The sequence below is a fragment of the Rutilus rutilus genome, assembly GCF_951802725.1.
Source record: "Rutilus rutilus genome assembly, chromosome: 19".
NCBI classification, from domain to species: Eukaryota; Metazoa; Chordata; class Actinopteri; order Cypriniformes; family Leuciscidae; genus Rutilus; species Rutilus rutilus.
This window is the reverse complement of record NC_140232.1, coordinates 15525283-15544070: the sequence shown is the minus strand read 5'-3', so window position 1 is coordinate 15544070 and position 18788 is coordinate 15525283. Positions and strand designations below refer to the sequence as shown.

Sequence of the window (18788 nt, the reverse complement as noted above, 5' to 3'; positions counted from 1 at the left end):
CGCACACGGACACTAGCTCACGGATCCCGCTAAACATGACTGTGTCTTTGGTGCACTTCACCGCCTTCTTTCAGGGAGAGGACAAAATCGTTGAGGTTGGCGAAAACCAAGGGTAAGTCAACTTTATGGGGTGACGTCACATAGGCGACATGTAGTCTTTCTCGTTATGTCTTTTCCACAACTGCTAGCCGAAGAATCATACCATATACTGTCAAACTCGTAACATGAAAAATTATATAAAAAATTCACAGACAACATATGTTCATATTCATGGCACAATTCAAACGGGACCAGAAAATAATTATTTTCTCCCATTCACTTGCATTGACGATTTTTCAACCTAGAGGTCCACTTGGGGTTTTACGGATGGGCGGGACTTACCAGCTCTATGCTGCTTGCAGAGTGTCATTTTTGGGCGGGGCTTCTGCGAACCCACTTAATAACTCGGAGCTTTTATGTTTTTTTTTTTACTGTACTTTTAGGAGGAACAGATTCAAAATATTTATTTAGGAAATCATCTTACCGTGCTGTTTAGTGAATCAATGCTTTGTGCTGATTTAATTCGTTTACAGCTAAGAATGGTCTATGTCTTTTGCGCTGTAAATGATGTGGTGTACTAGTCTCTCATTCATTATTAGCCTACTGTTATTATTGATGATATACTTGCTGGATTAGGCTAATTAAAACAGTGCACAAAGACTCACAGGTATTCATTTTCATTTATGCATTTTTATTTCGTTTAAAAAACTTTTGAATGTGGTTACATAACTGCACAATAAAGCCTTTAAAATCTCCTGATAACACTGGTCTCTGACAGGAGCGTGAGCCATGAGGCGTCTACAGCCTGAAATTGCGCGTGGCAATCTCTTTTGTCGTCATATTTTTGTCCGTTTGTTTTCAATTAAAATCGTGTAATTATTGTTGTTCTGTTGCTTTTATATGAAAATAAATAAAATTAACAAGACACCCAAAGTACTTGTTATTTAATTCCATTCCAAATACATGTTTATCAATAATTTCTTCTTTAATACAGACATATGTTTTTTTTTTTTTTTATAAAAATTAAATTGCATAACCCAAAGAGATTGCACTGTCAGATAGTTTGAGAATATTCACACATAACATAATAAAACATGATATTAGAGTTTTAAAATCAAACATTTTAAAAGAGAACAATACATCACAGTTGTTTAAACCAATGAGCATTAAGCTGTGTCGTCAGCAAGTCGTTTCCCATCATGCTTTTGATCAGCGCAGTCGGTGGAGAGCAAAGTGCGCTCGCCTGCAGAATCCGACACGTCTGCCTTGCACTCGCGAGAGATTTTTGACATACGTCAGCATGACATCAGAGCAAGGCGGACTGCAGTCGGACACATTTCTAACCGGCATGCATCTCGCGCTGATCACCGGTGATCGGTTCTGCGCAGATTTTGCTCATCTCAAACAAGCCTATTGAAAGTGTTATTATAAAAGTAGTATTTCTTATTTAGTTAATATTTTATTTAGCAATAATAAATAATAATCATAATTATTATTATTAGTCATTAATATATCAGCACAACATTTTTGCGAATTTTAACCAGAAAAAAAATAGGATTTACCAGGATTGTCTTTACTACAACCCGTCAAAATAAAAGTTCGGTTTAACTAGGAAAAATTATGACAGGAATATATTAGGCTACTATTGTAGGCCTAATAGAATGTACTTCTCAAAATAATAACAACAGCAATAATAATACAATTTATTTAAACATTATTTAAGGAATATTTTTTTTGTCCATGGTTTAATTCAGTAAATCTGTTTTGCAGCAAAAAAAAAAGGATAAAAGTTTACATTTTCATTTGATTTGCCACTGTTTTTGACAACATATTTGTGTTAAATCATAAAAAAGAAATGCATTTCATAGGACTAAACATTTTAATAAATAATGTTAAAATAAGTTGTAAATCTAATTCATTATCATTTATTGAATTTAGTTTATTAGACATGTTTTAATGAATTTTAATAAACAAAACCAACAAATGGTTTCAAGTTTGTTATAATAAAAGCATGTTCAACTGAGAAAAAATGTAACTCATTTTAACTGATGATAATAATAATAACCAATGTAATAATACTGTTTATTTATTTAATCATTGATTAATACTGTAAACCGTGATATTTTTGCAGACATTGTCATACTGAAAATCTCATACCGTTACAACCCTACACTGGAGAGTCCCCCACCCCACAGGTAAAAAAAGTAACTCAGTAACTTTTACTCTTGAGTATATTTTAAATGAGCTACTTTTTACTTTTACTTGAGTAGATTTAGTCATTTTACTTGTACTTAAATTTAATTGAAGTAGTAATACTTTTACTTGAGTAGAATATTTTATTACTCTTTCCACCTCTGGTAAGATTTTACAGTTCAAATAAATAAGTATACTGAAACATACTCTATTGCTCTCTCTCGGCTCATTTTGTTGGATCATTTAGAATTTAGGCAAAAAAAAAAATAATAGGCAATGTTTTCAAATTTAGTCTCACTTCAACTTAAGTTATGCTGTAATAATAAATAGTTATTTTTCCAATACCTTTCACGCAAAGAAAGAAGCTCAAAGAGTGGTTCAAATAAATATAATTTTAAACAGGATGGGACAATAAGAGGTTTTGGGGCCTTCATATTCTCATAGGGCCCAACAGTAACAGAAGTTACAGGGAGCCCTCATAGTTCAATTGCCTATGGGACACATATATTACAGCATAAATTAAGAATTATTATTAAATTTTTTTTGTATACTCAGCAAACTCCAGTAAACACAAAAGAACTGCTACAACAACATGGTCATGTCCACATTAACATACATAACACATCAATATAGAGTAACGCTTGACCAAAAAGTCTCTCGACTTTGTATGTGAACTCAGTAGTGAAATTCATAAAGGATATCAAAATCCACAGCTGCTCGATCTGAGCAGTAAAGTAGAAGATGCACGAGCATCCTGCCGAGAAACACGTTCACAATCTCACGAGGAAGCTGAAACCAGACACCCAGCGAAGTTAAAAACATGCATGGGTTAATCTTCGCTCTACTATGAGAGGACAAGGTAAAAATCTGCATCTCCACTCGAGCACTCCATCTGATCTCCTACACACCTGTGCCACTTTAAAGAACTGCAGATTAATAATATAAATGTATAAAATAATATTTTAATATTGTTGCAGTGTTTTTTTTTTTTTTTTAGATTTGTCTTTATCATGCTTCTAGGTTGCAATATTTGTCTCAGTGGAAATTTTAAACAATTTACAATAATTGATTATATGCAATTCAGGTCATTTTATGATCATGATTGTCTGACTGTACATTGTCATTCTTATTCAAGATTTTATTTGTCACATACACAGTTATATACAGAATATACAACCAGTAGTGAAATGTTACAACCTTATGTAACATCTTTCTTATGTTACATAAGAAAGAGTTTTGTTCAGAAACATGGTGTCTTTCCCTTTAAATTATGCAGTATAATGCATATCTCAGTGAAAGGTGTAAATGTTGCAAAATACTATTATTTAAAAAGAAGATTGTTTCTAAAAGAGGACAATCTTGAACTTGAACATTGTTTTTCCTTCTGGCTTTACTCCTGCACTTACCCACTGCAGTAGTGTTTTTATGTTAAATAGTATCTACAGTCATGGTCAAAATTGATGGCACCCCTGATAAATATGATAAAAAATGGCTGTAAAAAATAAATCTGCATTGTTTATCCTTTTGATCTTTCATTAAAAAAATTCACAAAAATCTACCCTTTCATTGAAGTAAAAGAACTGAAAGTGGGGGGTAAATCACATTATGAAATAAATGTTTTTCTCCAAAACACGCTGGCCATAATTGTTGGCACCCTGTTATTAAATACTTTCTGCGACCTCCTTTTGCCAAGATAACAGATCTGAGTCTTCTCCTATAATGCCTGATGAGTTTGGAGAACACCTGACAAGAGATCAGAGACCATTCCTCCATACAGAATCTCTCCAGATCCTTCAGATTCACAAGTTCATGTTGGTGCTTCTTCTCTTCAGTTCACTCCTCTCATCAGGTCAGGGAACTGGGACGGTCATGGCAGAAGCTTCATTTTGTGCTCAGTTACCCATTTTTGTGTTGATTTTGATGTTCGTTTTGGACCGTTGTCCTGATGGAAGATCCAACCACAGCCCATTATAAGATTTCTAGCAGAGGCTGTCAGGTTTTGATTTTTTATCTGTTTGTATTTGCTAGAATCCATAATACCATGTATCTGAACAAGATGTCCAGGACCTCCAGCAAATAAATAGGCCCACAACATATAAGATCCAGCAGTATATTTAACCGTAGGCATGGGGTACTCTTCATCCCTGTTTGCACCAAACACATCTGGTGAGTTTGCTGCCAAAAACTAAAAGCCCTTTTTTTTGTTTCATCTGACCACAGAATCCGGTCCCTTTTGAAGATCCAGTCATGTCTGACAACTGAATATGCTGGAGTTTATTTTTAAAGGAGCGAGGAGGATTTTTCTTGAAACCCTCCCAAACAACATGTGGGGATGTAGGGGTTGTTTGATAATTTTTTTTTGGCTTTCTGACCCCCAAAACTCGACTAATCTCTGCAATTCTCCATCTGTGATCCTTGAGTCTTTGGCCACTCAAACTTTCCTCCTCACCATCCATTAAGACAATATAGACACACGTCCTCTTCCTGGCAGATTCGTAACATCTTTAGTTGATTATAACTTCTTAATTATTGCCCTGATGGTCAAAATGGGGATTTTCAATTCTTTAGCTATTTTCTTACAGCCACTTTCTATTTTGTGAAGCTTAACAATCTTTTGCTGCACATCAGAACTATATTATTTGGTTTTACTCATTGTGATGGATGAGCAAGGGAATTTGGCCTTTGTGTTTCCTCATATTTAAACTCCTGTGAAACAAGAAGTCATAGCTGGACAGTTTCATGTTCCTAGTCAACCTGGTTACTTAAAAATGTAAATATTAATGGGAATATACTTCAGAGATATTTTTCTCATAAAAAATTCTAGGGGTGCCAACAATTATGGCCAGCGTGTTTTGGAGAAAAACATTTATTTCATAATGTGATTTACCCCCCAATTTCAATTATTTTACTTCAATGAAAGGTTAGACTTTTGCAAATTTTTGGAAGGAAAGATCAAAAGGATAAACAATGCAGATTTATTTTGTACAGAAAATAATATATGACCTTAAAGTACAATTTTAACATTACAAAATGCATATTTTATAAAGTACTGTATAAAACACAAAAGCTGTTCAAGAACATTTTTTTTTTTTTTTTAATCTTCAAACTTGGACATTTACTTGGACAGTTTTATTCAGTCAAAAATTTACAGTATTATATCACAACTAGGAAGTTACAACAAGTCGGCCTACACTCTTCCACTCTCGTGCATAGGTGTTATCCAGCATGATCCACATTGCACTCTCTAGCAATGTTTCATTTCAGTTGCCTGTATATGGTAACTATAAGCTAACTACAAGCACATGACACATTATCACAGAATCATTTTCATGAGCTAAGCCTTGACTTTAGTCATTGCAATATATTCCTTTTCACAAATAAGTTAGGCCTAATGGATGAATATCACATACACAACTCAGTTACTAGGTAGCTATAAAAGCAAAACTATGGACCAGAATCAGAAGATTTGGATCAACTCACTGAAGCAAAAATTAGCAAAGATGATAGTAAGAAAGAATAAAGACAATTAACCAGTCAGACCACTGGAATGCAGCTAATTTCTGAAATTCAACCTCACTTTCTCAATTTCAAGGTCAATGTCTTGTTTTCACATTCCAAAAAATTACTGAGTAAAATGTTCATCAAAAATGAATGCAGTTCAGTCCATTAAGACAAAAGGGGAAAAAAAACCCGGCTCGCCAGTCCAAACCAGGGATAAGAATCCACAGCCAGGGCAGGATTCAGGATCACAGCAGCAATTTTTCAGACACTCATAAGAGAAAAATAACACACACACACACACACACACACACACAAAAACCCTGGCCTTGCAAAAACAAAGCCAAAACAATCATCAGTAACTCATTCAAATAAAGTTTCAAATGACCAAGTCTGTCTGTGCTGCTGGTCTTAATTGAAGTTGACTTTTCTTTTTTTTTACTTGTTCTCCTCATCATTTTCATTGAAAACTGAACTGCCTGAGCATTTTCTTGAAACATATCCTGAGTCACATTAACGGACAGAGCTGATAAGAGTCCTAATGTACTGTGAAGGAAAAACACGTTCAGATTAGCATTTTTGTCTTCATTACTAATTATGAGTAATAAATCTAATGCATGATACACTTTATACTCAGTTTACTTAAGTGATGTTTTTTCATTTTCAGTTGAATACTCACACATATCGTCAGAAATCCTCACATCGCATCCTGCACTGAATGTCTTCTGTTTTTGGTTTTCACTTATGCTCTCTGTGAAAATTGATTACAAAAATTTCACTGAATGCAAATTGTGAAAATATGCCTTTCAACATATTCATTGAGTAACTCAGATGAAGGACTACACATTCACTCAGCACATAGAACACATCACTTTGAGTATAATTACTGTTAATTACTTAATGCCATTTACAATGTCATACGCACCAGATTCAATTCTTGAACATGCAGGATGTAAAATCTTTAAGTCATCTGACATACTGGTATATGTTATTTCCACTGTTTCATCAGGAAGGACTAAAGAAAAGAAGAAGAGACACGGGACCGATGAAAGAGAATATTTCACTCTTGTATAAACTTCCACACTGGCTGTATAATGCCCATTACACAACAGAAAAGGTTTGTTCAGTAACATGTAAACTATTTATACTGTCGATTGGCTTTTATTAAAGTGTTAAAGATACTGGCTTCTCTTATTTGCACTGAAAAAAAAAGAAAGAAAAGGAGACCACAAAATAACTAGAGAATAAGAGAATAAGTCAATATGTTATGAACTTTCATGTATTGTATGACTCACAATTAAGAGGATAGTCCTTGCTCTTTTTGACATCATCATACTTGTTCTCCTCATCATTTTCATTGAAAACTGAACTGCCTGAGCATCTTCTTGAAACATATCCTGAGTCACATGAACGGATAGAGCTGATAGAGTCATTTCTATGTGCTGTGAAGGAAAAACACGTTCAGATTAGCATTTTTGTCTTCATTACTAATTATGAGTAATAAATTTAATGCATGATACTCTTTATACTCAGTTTACTTAAGTGATGTTTTTTTCATTTTCAGTTGAATACTCACACATATCGTCAGAAATCCTCACATCGCATCCTGAACATAAACATACAAACTGGATAAAAATGATCATTTTAGAAGAAAATTTCAGATGGCACTTAGAGGCAATTGGCAAATAAAATAAACAAAACTGGCATAAATCTAAAAAAATGTACATTTAAATCAAGGTCTGGTCCTAGAGCATAAACCCAAAGTGGAACGAACTTTCTATCTCATACACACACACACACAAACACACACAAACACACACAAACACACACATGTATGTCACTGCAACAGAGAGCATTTTTATAGAAATTGGCAAATAAAATAAATAAAACTGGCATTAATCTAAAAAAAATTTACATTTAAATCAAGGTCTGGTCCTAGAGCATAAACCCAAAGTGGAACAAACTTTCTATCTCATACACACACACACATAAACACACACAAACACACACATGTATGTCACTGCAACAGAGAGCATTTTTATAGAAATTGGCAAATAAAATAAACAAAACTGGCATAAATCTGAAAAATGTCACATATGCAACATGGAACAAGCTTGTTCCCACACACACACACACACACACACACACACACACACACACACACACACACACACACACACACACACACACACACACACACACACACACACACACACACACACAGTCATGTCATAGTGGTGACTTGTAATGTTTCTGCAAATGTATGTATAATAATTTGATAATAATTATATAATTAATATTATATAATTATAATAATTAATAATTAATTTGATAATAATAATTTGATTTTTTATGTATTTCAAAATGTTTATATTAAAATATATATATCAAAGTTGTGAAGAGAAGTTGAATGAGTGAATGAATGGTTCTCTATGGCCCTCTATTGGATACATTTGGCCATTGGCCATTAATTCCTTACCCATAAGAAATAATTTTTTTCGACTAACCTTTAGATGGCAGTATTCTATCCCTAACACATAGAGCAATGTCCAAAAACTATTTAGATTTAATTAAGATCATCATTTAAGTGATTTTTTCTTTAAAAAATCATTTTTCATGAGCCAATTTATGGCCTAGTTATGTAATTGTGCAGTAAATAGGTAAAAAACTTCAAAATTTCCACAAAAACACAGCATAAATGTATAGTTGAGAAGTAAATAAAAAAAATGATATATAGTTTTCCATATAAAAAATGTATATTTCCTTATGTAATTGCTCTTTAAAAGTTTGGGGTCAAAATGACCCCAAACACCTTAAGTGTTATCCTTTTTTAACACTGATTAAGGGTTAATTACTTAATGCCATTTACAATGTCATACGCACCAGATTCAGTTCTTGAACATGCAGGATGTAAAATCTTTAAGTCATCTGACATACTGCCACCTGTTATTTCCACTGATGTTTCATCAGGAAGGGTTATAGAAAAGAAGAGGAGACAAGGGACCGATGAATATTTCACTCTTGTATAAACTTCTGCACTGGCTGTATAATGCCCATTACACAACAGAAAGGTTTGTTCAGAAACATGTAAACTATTTATACTGTCGATTGGCTTTTATTAAAGTGTTAAAGATACTGGCTTCTCTTATTTGCACTAAAAAAAAGAAAGAAAAGGAGACCACAAAATAACTAGAGAATAAGAGAATAAGTCAATATGTTATGAACTTTCATGTATTGTATGACTCACAATTAGGAGGATAGTCCTTGCTCTTTTTGACATCATCATACTTGTTCTCCTCATCATTTTCATTGAAAACTGAACTGCCTGTGCATCTTCTTGAAACATATCCTAAGTCACATGAAAGGACAGAGCTGATAGAGTCATTTCTATGTACTGTGAAGGAAAAACACGTTCAGATTAGCATTTTTGTCTTCATTACTAATTATGAGTAATAAATCTAATGCATGATACTCTTTATACTCAGTTTACTTAAGTGATGTTTTTTTCATTTTCAGTTGAATACTCACACATATCGTCAGAAATCCTCACATCGCATCCTGCACTGAATGTCTTCTGTTTTTGGTTTTCATTTTTGTTCTCTGTGGAAATTGTTGATTACAAAAATTTCACTGAATGCAAATTGTGAAATTATTTATTGCTTGTGTCAATGATGTTTTAAAAATAATGCCTTTCAACATATTCATTGAGTAACTCAGATGAAGGACTACACATTCACTCAACACATAGAACACATCACTTTGAGTAAAATTACTGTTAATTACTTAATGCCATTTACAATGTCATACGCACCAGATTCAGTTCTTGAACATGCATGTAAAATCTTTAAGTCATCTGACATACTGCCACCTGTTATTTCCACTGATGTTTCATCAGGAAGGACCATAGAGAAGAAGACTTTTAAACAAGGGACCGATGAAAGAGAATATTTCACTCTTGTATAAACTTCTGCGCTGGCTGTATAATGCCCATTACACAACAGAAAAGGTTTGTTCAGTAACATGTAAACTATTTATACTGTCTATTGGCTTTTATTAAAGTGTTAAAGATACTGGCTTCTCTTATTTGCAAAAAAAAAAAAAAAAAAAGGAGACCACAAAATAACTAGAGAATAAGTCAATATGTTATGAACTTTCATTGTATGACTCACAATTAGGAGGATAGTCCTTGCTCTGTCTGGTATTGATTTGTGGCACATTATCATCAGTGTTCTCTGCCATCATGTCCACATTCTCCAGCTCTGTGATCCAGCTCCTTTGATTATTTCTGTTTTGAAACAATGTGTATTGTGAAAGATACAAATAAATGTGGCTTTTTTTGAGATTTTTGAGCTTATCACTGATTTCTCATCCAAGTAGTGCATGAAAGTATATATATATATCAAAATATAAAGTGCATGGTAATCTCTTAAATCTGATTTGCTATTTTCTAAGTTGATTACTACGCATATTGAATTTCATTCTATGTTTCTAAATTATTTATGCAAATGTATAAGAATGTGTTAACATAAATCTACAGTCCCCTCTTCTGGCTTGTGTAAATACATCTTCCACAACACACCAGATTGACCTGGGCTGTGTTTTCCAGGATATGGTAAGCCTAAGCAAATCATAATTGGCACCAATAGTCATACAATCCACTAGCAAAGAATGTAAAACGAGGCACATATTACTAACGTTAACTGACGGTATAAAAGAGAGCACACGCACTTCTGTTGCATGCATATTCTTTTTGTTTCTCTATCTAATATATTTAAAAATTACAAATAAAATGAAAATATAGGTATTGGTATCGACAGATAACATAAATGAAAGAATCAACATCGGGCTCGTTCTGGAAAAAGTGGTATAGGTGTATCCCTACTTATGATGTTTTTTGAGAAATGCAGCCCTGGATGTTTGACGTCAACTTATTTAACCTCTCCATTAATCTATAATATAGAATACACATCAAACTGTGATCTGTTATGCTTTGACTATGTAAATATTATATGAAATATCTAATTTAACATTAATAATAAATATTACAACTCTTAGTTTAACTGTTTACAAACATTTCATGGGAATATATTTATAATATAAATATATAGGCTATATAAAATATAATTAAACATCAAAAGATACAGAGTAAGACCTTGAGAAAATTCTGTACAGTATGACTGTACATAAAAAGATTAATCACAATATTAATTGTACAGTACAATATTAACAGTTCTTTACAATGCGATAGGCATATAATACTAAGAACCGCTGAATAGAAAACTTTAAATGTTTGTACGCAGGATTAAATCACTACACATGAACCGGTTTAAGACCAGAAATGAATAAAGACAATACACAGGCATTATTGAACTCAACAAACTAGGAATCGTAACCAGGAACAACCATAAAGAATGACTAAGCGAAGGTTTAGGACTCCAACATACAAAGTTGATCTGAATAATGAAAACATATTATTTCATAGAAAACATATACAGTAACTGCCAAAATGCACCTAACATGACACATAGTGTCATAACTCAAAACTGAGGATTAATTTCATACAACAAACTCTTTGTCTGTTTCTTTCATTAGTGTACTACAGCAAAACCATGTTAACTACCAACACTGTGAATTTGTAGTGCAACTAAATCACTTCCACATTACATTTTCATTTATAACAGTGTTAACGCAGACAGAAAAACTATAGCTATTACTATAGATAAACAGGTACTCATAGACGGAAGGATACCAATGCTCATATTTAGCAAAATACGTATTTTACATATGAAATTTTGTATTTGTTAATATAAAATGTCTTACCTGACATTAATGACACAATTCCCATCACTCTTCTGAGTAGACGGAAATGCAAACAGAAAAAAACAAAGTTCCTTCTAATGTGACATAGTAGACCTTCTGGTTAAGCAGGAAGAAGTATGCATGACACACATGAACATATGTGTACCATACATACTTCTTCCTGCTTAACCAGAAAAAGATCTAAATAAGAATATACTTATTAAGTGTTTTAACCACAAAGTTATATAAAAAATGATTATTAGGTACAATGTTTTTTCGTTTATGTTGTATTGCAAAACACTTTTACTGCTATTGATGATATGGTTAGGTTTAAAAGTGGGTTAAGGTGGAAATAATGGGTCAACAGTGTAATTATAGATACAAATTAATGCATTACACTGTAATTTCATGCAGGTATTTATATCATATATAAGTATTGTAAAACATGTATATGTACACAATAAGTGCATTGTATCATATGTATTTAAATGTTATTACATAGTAGTAAAGAAAAGACACTTAATATAAAGTAAAGACCAAGTACACTGTCCAAATGTAAAATCAAACCTAAAACATGCTTCATCTAATTAGAAGTCAAAAATATGATTTAACATGACCAACTCATCCTGGCTGCATTAGCTTCCACCAACAAAGGTCAGATCAAGCAATAGTTCATTAAAAATAACAACTACCCACATTTACTTTTAAGTGTACTTACAGTCATGTTTTGAAAGCCTGAAAGTCATAATGCTTTAGAATAAATATTTAGCAGCTCAAAAACATATGATCAACATTCATGCTCTTTCGTGTATTTCAGGCATTTTACTTGATACATCAAACAAGTACATGAACTTCCAGGTACATTATATTACAGTAGTGTCTTGTGTAGTCAGTAGAATTATAGAATTACTGAATCTCCTATAGATACAACCAAAAAATATGATGACAACCCACCATATCCTGAACTTGTAGACAGAAATTTACAGGCGTCTGAGGTTTTCATATCATCATATTCCACCCAGCTAAGTCACCGTGCAAATGCTTGAATTTCACATTCACCCTTCCTTCAACCAGTGTTTGTTCCCTGCATTCATTTAATAAACTTTGTGTATACCTGTCTGTTCTCTTCCGTTGTTTGACGAGATGTTCCCTCATCCCAATCCAACTCTGTATTTCTGTTTTCTGTCAGAAATGAGATGGTGAGGTGTGATACTGGCTTTTGATACTATCATTGGCACAATCTCATCACCTAGTGGAAAGGAGAGACACACAGACGCATGAGTGGTTATCAATTAAAATGAATCACTATGCTTTGAGCTTACTGTTATGAATATTAATTGCTGTTACTTAGGCAAGCTTTTGACTCACAAAATGTAGAAAATTCCATGCTGTTTGTATGATCATGTTAGTTGATTCATATTTTTTCAGCATCCCCAAGCTTTTATTTTGTCATCTCTATTTTCTCCAGCTCTGTGGCCTGACTGGCTTCCTCAATGTCAGAGGGGTCACGACTTTTGTTTTCATCCTCCTTTTGTGACTTCATTTTCATAACCATGGTGGTCCTCATTAAAAAAAAAAAAAGTTTTACAATACAATAGTTTTACAATACAATAGTTTTATTAAAATGAAATGCTAAATCAAAGTTTTCTATTAATTACTTCCTTCTGAATGCAAAACTTGGTTGTGTGTGAAATCTCCTCTTGAGTAGGAACTCATTCTGAACAAGTAATTACTTCACAACCGCTAAAAAAGTATGTTCTATATAGTATGAGTGTGTGTAGTATGAATGTAATCTGGATGCTGTAGGCTACATATGCCATGTTGTCATTATCATGTGACCTACCAGCTTCAGTTGCCATTCCACTTCACCTCCATTCACAAATCCTCTCCTGTGACCTCATGGGATAGTAAAGTGTCCATTGTATGCACACTTCAAAATCTATGCTATACGGGTACTTTTTGTCAATTCTTTTGAGTAGCCTACTGTGGATTCAGACATACAACTTTTGTCACATAGGGTGAATTGCCCTAATGTGGGACATTTTTTGCACTTCGGACTTCTGTGACATATTTCGATGTGTAACCAAAACATTAAATCCACACCCAATACCATTTAAAAAAACCCAGGATGTATCCTAATCAAATCAAAAGAGAAAATTCAGATAACCCATTCATAAGATAAATTATAGACATATTAGTGCTCTTATTGCAAGTCGTCTGAGAAAAACTGCAGCTTCCTAATGTGGGACAGAACGTGTCCCCAATGTGGGACACTGAAAAATCTATGATAAAACACCAAAAAAATCACATTGATACATGTTGAATAGTAAAATCTTTTATTTTAGATTCACTGGAGAGTAGATTTAGGGACATTCCATGCCCTGGCCAACAGTCTCAGCTGAGGGACCCCACCATCCTCAACAATCTGCCTATAGTCCACTATGGCTCCTCTCATCCTGTCCTGCCTCCACTGATTAAGTTTCTTTCTCTTATCCTTTACCTGTTTCTGCATCTGACAATCTGTCCCTGTCTTTATCACCTTTACCATTGTGATCTAAAATGCATTTCATTGAATTAATCAGATGCATAAAATAAAGTGGAATTGCTTTATTGGTTTTCTACGGCATTTTTAAATTCAGAGCTATTTTTAATTTTAAGTCAACTATACCTTTTACACATACATGACACATACATGACACACACACACACACACACACACACACACACACAGAGAGAGAGAGAGAGAGAGATAGAGAGAGACACACACACGTATGTAGGCATGCACACGCACAAAAGAGCCTTCAAACCGCCCTCCAAGAATAAAAAATTCACATGACTGTAAAAATCTGCATTAACAGTATTGTAATATTGCATTACAAGACTAAAACCATGTAAATAACCATGTTTGTCCCACAAACCATGCCCCACCACACATTTTTGACTCAATGAAGTACTGTCCCACATTAGGCTGATCATACTGTCCCGGATTTGGAAACCACATTTCCTAATGTGGGACACTAAGAAATTTGATAAAAATAGAAAATATATAGTTGATACGCACAAAGTTAGACTATTTTTTGATGGACAAACATTTCATAAGCATATTAGGCTAAAAAGTTGCAGGATTGCATTGTTTAAAATGTATTTAACTCCTTAATATCAAACTGGTTAAAACTCTATGTCATTGGCCTTCGGATGGTCTTCACACAAGGTGCCTCCTGTTTGATGATTGCTCCAACCTCAAATATTATTGGACATTTGATAAGTCATGTGATTTTGATCACATGACACCACAGCTTTGTCTAACCCATAGTTTCACTCAGGGTTCTCAAGTCTCACGCATTGGCCGTGAGACACACGCAATTCAACCAGTTCACACGCTCACACGCCACACCGTGTATTTCTCACGCTGAAAAGGCAATGCCAACCAAGTTGTCCTGCAAGCTTTATATATAACATTGTATACGAGGCGCAGGCACACAAAGTGAAGCTTCCTGCCGCCAGCACGTATCAGACATTCTCTGCACGTATCTCGGCCAGATTGCGTTCGTTACTAGGCAACATAGATGCGCGAACCATAGGCGCGAACACACGGAAGTTGACGGAAAATTCTCGGCCGCCGTACGTTCGTTATTAAGTAACCAACAACATCACGCGAACACACGTCGTGATGGAGAAGGTAAGTTGGAATTAAGAAAGCTCGTCTAACATTTTTAGGCCAGAACATTAAATATATCAATGTTATCAAGGCGTCAAAATGTGCAACAAACACTTACAACACAAAACACATTTCATAAGCTGCAGTGTATACTCTTGTGTACACACACACACATACACACACACACATGTAGTGTTTTAATTTTTTATGGGGACTTTCCATAGACATAATGATTTTTATACTGTACAAACTGTATATTCTATTCCCTTACACTAACCCTACCCCTAAACCTACCCATCACAGAAAACTTTCTGCAATTTCACATTTTCAAAAAAAACATAACTTTTTTGATTTATAAGCCGTTTTCCTCATGGGGACCAAAAAATGTCCCCACACGAACAAGGATTTCGGATATTGCCATCCTTGTGGGGACATTTTGTCCCCATAATGTAAGGTTTACCAGGCCACACTTACACACACACACACACACACACACACACACACACACACACACACACACACACCTTAATACTATGTCATTTGTTCACAATGTCCCACCACACAATAAACCATTATACCATTACGACTAGACACATTCAAAATGCAAAAAGATTTGTTTTTCCAAACTGTTTGGAGCAATTTGTTATATTTTTGTATATTTGTAATTTTGAAATATAACATTAAAGAGTATATTTGATGTGATTAATTGCTCTGTCATTTATCAGATTTACCAATTGTTATCATTTCAATTTGTGCTGGTTAATTATGAACAATGGTTAAAATTGGGGGGTGGGGATGGACGGGCGGGGGCGGGGCTCCATTAGGGCTCCTCCCCTAACCGCATGTGATCTCACTCCAAGCTTTTGATAAAACTTGAGAACCCTGTTCACTGTCATTCATGTATTTATGGGGGACCTACAAACACTAGACCTTAGGTGTCCCACATTAGGCAGTGTCCCACATTAGGGCAATTCACCCTACTGCTTTTTGCCTATAATAGGGAAGTATGTGATTTCGGATGCAGCCCTTTGCAGCGTTTTAATTCGCCTACTTATACTACGCTCTAAAAGTATGTAGGCTACTCTTTTTTTGTGAAAAAGATACTACTGAGTGTGTAGCAAAAGAGTAGCCTACACAAACTTTGCTTTGGGACATACTATCACGTCATAAAATTGTGTCTTTAACGGTTGCTCCATAGACTGTAAAAAAATAGGGGTTGCTCTCTGTCGCATCCACAGTAAACTGGCCTGTCAATCATATTGTCACAGTTAAAATCCTCCACATTTAATTTAATTTAATTTCCTACCGAATCGGAGAGAAATGCAGTAGAAAATTCTACTGCAGAATTTTGATCTGCAGTCGCGGGTCTTTCATGTGGAGAACTCTCCTCAATATTAATGCATAATTCATTTAAAAGTTAATGGCCAAACGGATATTTCTAAAAGTTCACTTTGTTATTTCAGATTAAATGTAACACATATAACAATATATATAAATCAATATATATATATATATATATATATATATAAATCAATATATATATATATATTTTTTTTTATCAGGTTAAACTTTGATTAGTCACTCAAACCTTTATCTAAACCTCTCACCGTCGGTTGCGCACATCCGCCATGTTTTGTAGTTTTTATTACACATTTTACTCGTGTTTGTAGTTCCTCCTCCAAAGCGCAATAGGTTGTGGGCAATATTAGCCTTTAGAGTTAAGCCGGGGACTTTTGACATAGGCCTACTCTTTTCAACAAACTATGCTTTGGGACACACTTATTCTAATCTCACATTTAGGATGGATAGTATGGACATTGGGACGCATGGAAAGTCTTTATTTAAAAGTGCAATGGCCCCCTCTGCTGGCTACAGAAAACACCTCCATTCACAACTAGATAAACACCTATTGATGCCATCATCTGTAGGCTACTTCCACAGCATTCATTTATAAAACAGAACAACAAATTAAGAAATAAATACATAAGACATTGCAAAAAGAGACATTCACATGTATGGAACACATTTTATTATTATTAATGTTTTTATTTAAAGTTATCGGCTAGTTTGTGTGTGAAGCATGTTATTTTATTTAGATATGTCTTAGACATATCTACACAGAATGCAGATATTGTATAACCAATTTGTAGCTGAGAGGCTGCATTCCAACCTGAGGAGGTCAGTCGTTGTAATACTTATCAGGCAATGGCATGCTTGTGGAAAACACTTAGTGTCTTTTATCTACTTTTATTAGTCTACAAACCACTACACATACAGTATGTACACACAGCCTTCAAAACTGAGGACATTCAAAACAATATATATATTCTTTTCACATTTCTGTGCAAATATGTTTGTCAATGTAGGTCTTTGTGAAAAAGAAGTGCACTTTAGAAATGAAATAAGTAGGCCTACACTAAATAATAAAGGTATATAGACGTTATAGGCATGCAGGCCTAGCTTGTTATGACTAGGCCTACTATCAAGCGTGCATATAAATATGTGTTTTGCTTTTGTGAAGTAAATGATTGCAGTGTCTGCCTAACTGATTAAATCTGGGAGTTGTCACGGTCGTACTTCACCCACGCAACAGGCTTGAAGGAAATAAAAATCCGTTTTTGCGCCAAGCCAAGCGTCAATCGAGGACATCTTGGCCTATTTTATCATCACCCACAAGGGGGCACACGGACTCACTCTCCCCCTCCACACTGTCCCAGTCTGGCGTACCAAAACAAATCCTCCATCCTTCCGTGCAATGCGATCCCATACCGCCTTCCGGCTCCCTCAGCAAGTTTGTGTGAGCCAGTGAGCCTGTGATAGTGTTTATAGAAAGACGGCCGTTTATACAGCGGTACAGGTGTGAGGAATGGTGTCCCGGTGCGATTCATGCGGGATGAAGCTACTGAATAACGAGGAACATTAACCAGCGATCAACAGGACGACGCTCGCTCGGGTCTATCCCGACAGACAGCAGCGAAGTTTGGTTGAGCTCAGATCCCAAACTGCTCACACACAGGTGGGACAGACAGACAGACAGACGGCTATTTGAACTTGACGAAAAGGTGTGTAAAGTGAAACGTTGTGCTTTTATCACTTTGCGTGTGTTTAACCTGCTTTATATCACGTTGCTTCTGTTTATCTTAAGACAAATGAGAATAATAAAGCAGGCTAGTCAAATCAGCTAACAAAGAAACTCACACGCGAGCTATTTACATTTCTGACCATTGCAAAAATACCACTGTAACCAGTGTTTGCGGCGAAATAATATGTTTACTTTATGTATTGTTAATGGAACAAAACTTTAACGTTTTCATAGGGAACTTCTAGGTATTGTCGTATTAGCTAACAATGTCAACACAATAGAAATTAAACAAAATTACAAATATTATGAAAGCTGTTTTGAAGGGGACCATGATCCCATAACTGATTTTCAGTCGTTACTATGGTATTCTGTTTTGGTACTGTGGTATTTTAAGTGTCTTTGTGGTTTAATGTCACCATTATATGGATGGACATTTCCAATAAGCTTGAACTGTGGTGGACTTTACATTTCTGCCTCTTGTATGCTTTATTGTACAGTGTAACGTTACAATGATGTAGC

General features: G+C 34.7%; 2 protein-coding genes across 3 annotated transcripts in view; one reads left to right on the top strand and one right to left on the bottom strand.

The window, feature by feature from the left end:
* Positions 1–5191: 5191 nt before the first annotated feature.
* On the bottom strand, positions 5192–11586 carry LOC311278079 (uncharacterized protein). Its single transcript, XM_084388660.1, has 11 exons — positions 11551–11586; positions 9900–10015; positions 9542–9706; positions 9259–9330; positions 8978–9124; positions 8614–8685; positions 7307–7336; positions 7026–7172; positions 6656–6745; positions 6410–6481; positions 5192–6276 (listed from the first exon to the last, which is right to left on the bottom strand). The coding sequence occupies exons 2-11, from the start codon at positions 9970–9972 to the stop codon at positions 6269–6271; spliced, it is 876 nt and encodes a 291-aa protein (XP_084244786.1). The 5' UTR covers positions 9973–10015; positions 11551–11586; the 3' UTR covers positions 5192–6268.
* A 6311-nt stretch (positions 11587–17897) lies between these two features.
* The window catches only part of LOC311278275 (uncharacterized protein), a 42239-nt gene continuing 41348 nt past the window's right edge, over positions 17898–18788 (top strand). Inside the window, exon 1 of one of the 2 annotated variants that reach the window (XM_084388994.1) lies at positions 17898–18249. The gene's annotated coding sequence lies outside the window, so the exon portion shown is untranslated. The remainder of the gene's footprint in view (positions 18250–18788) is intronic. The other variant, XM_084388996.1, reaches the window with a different exon arrangement.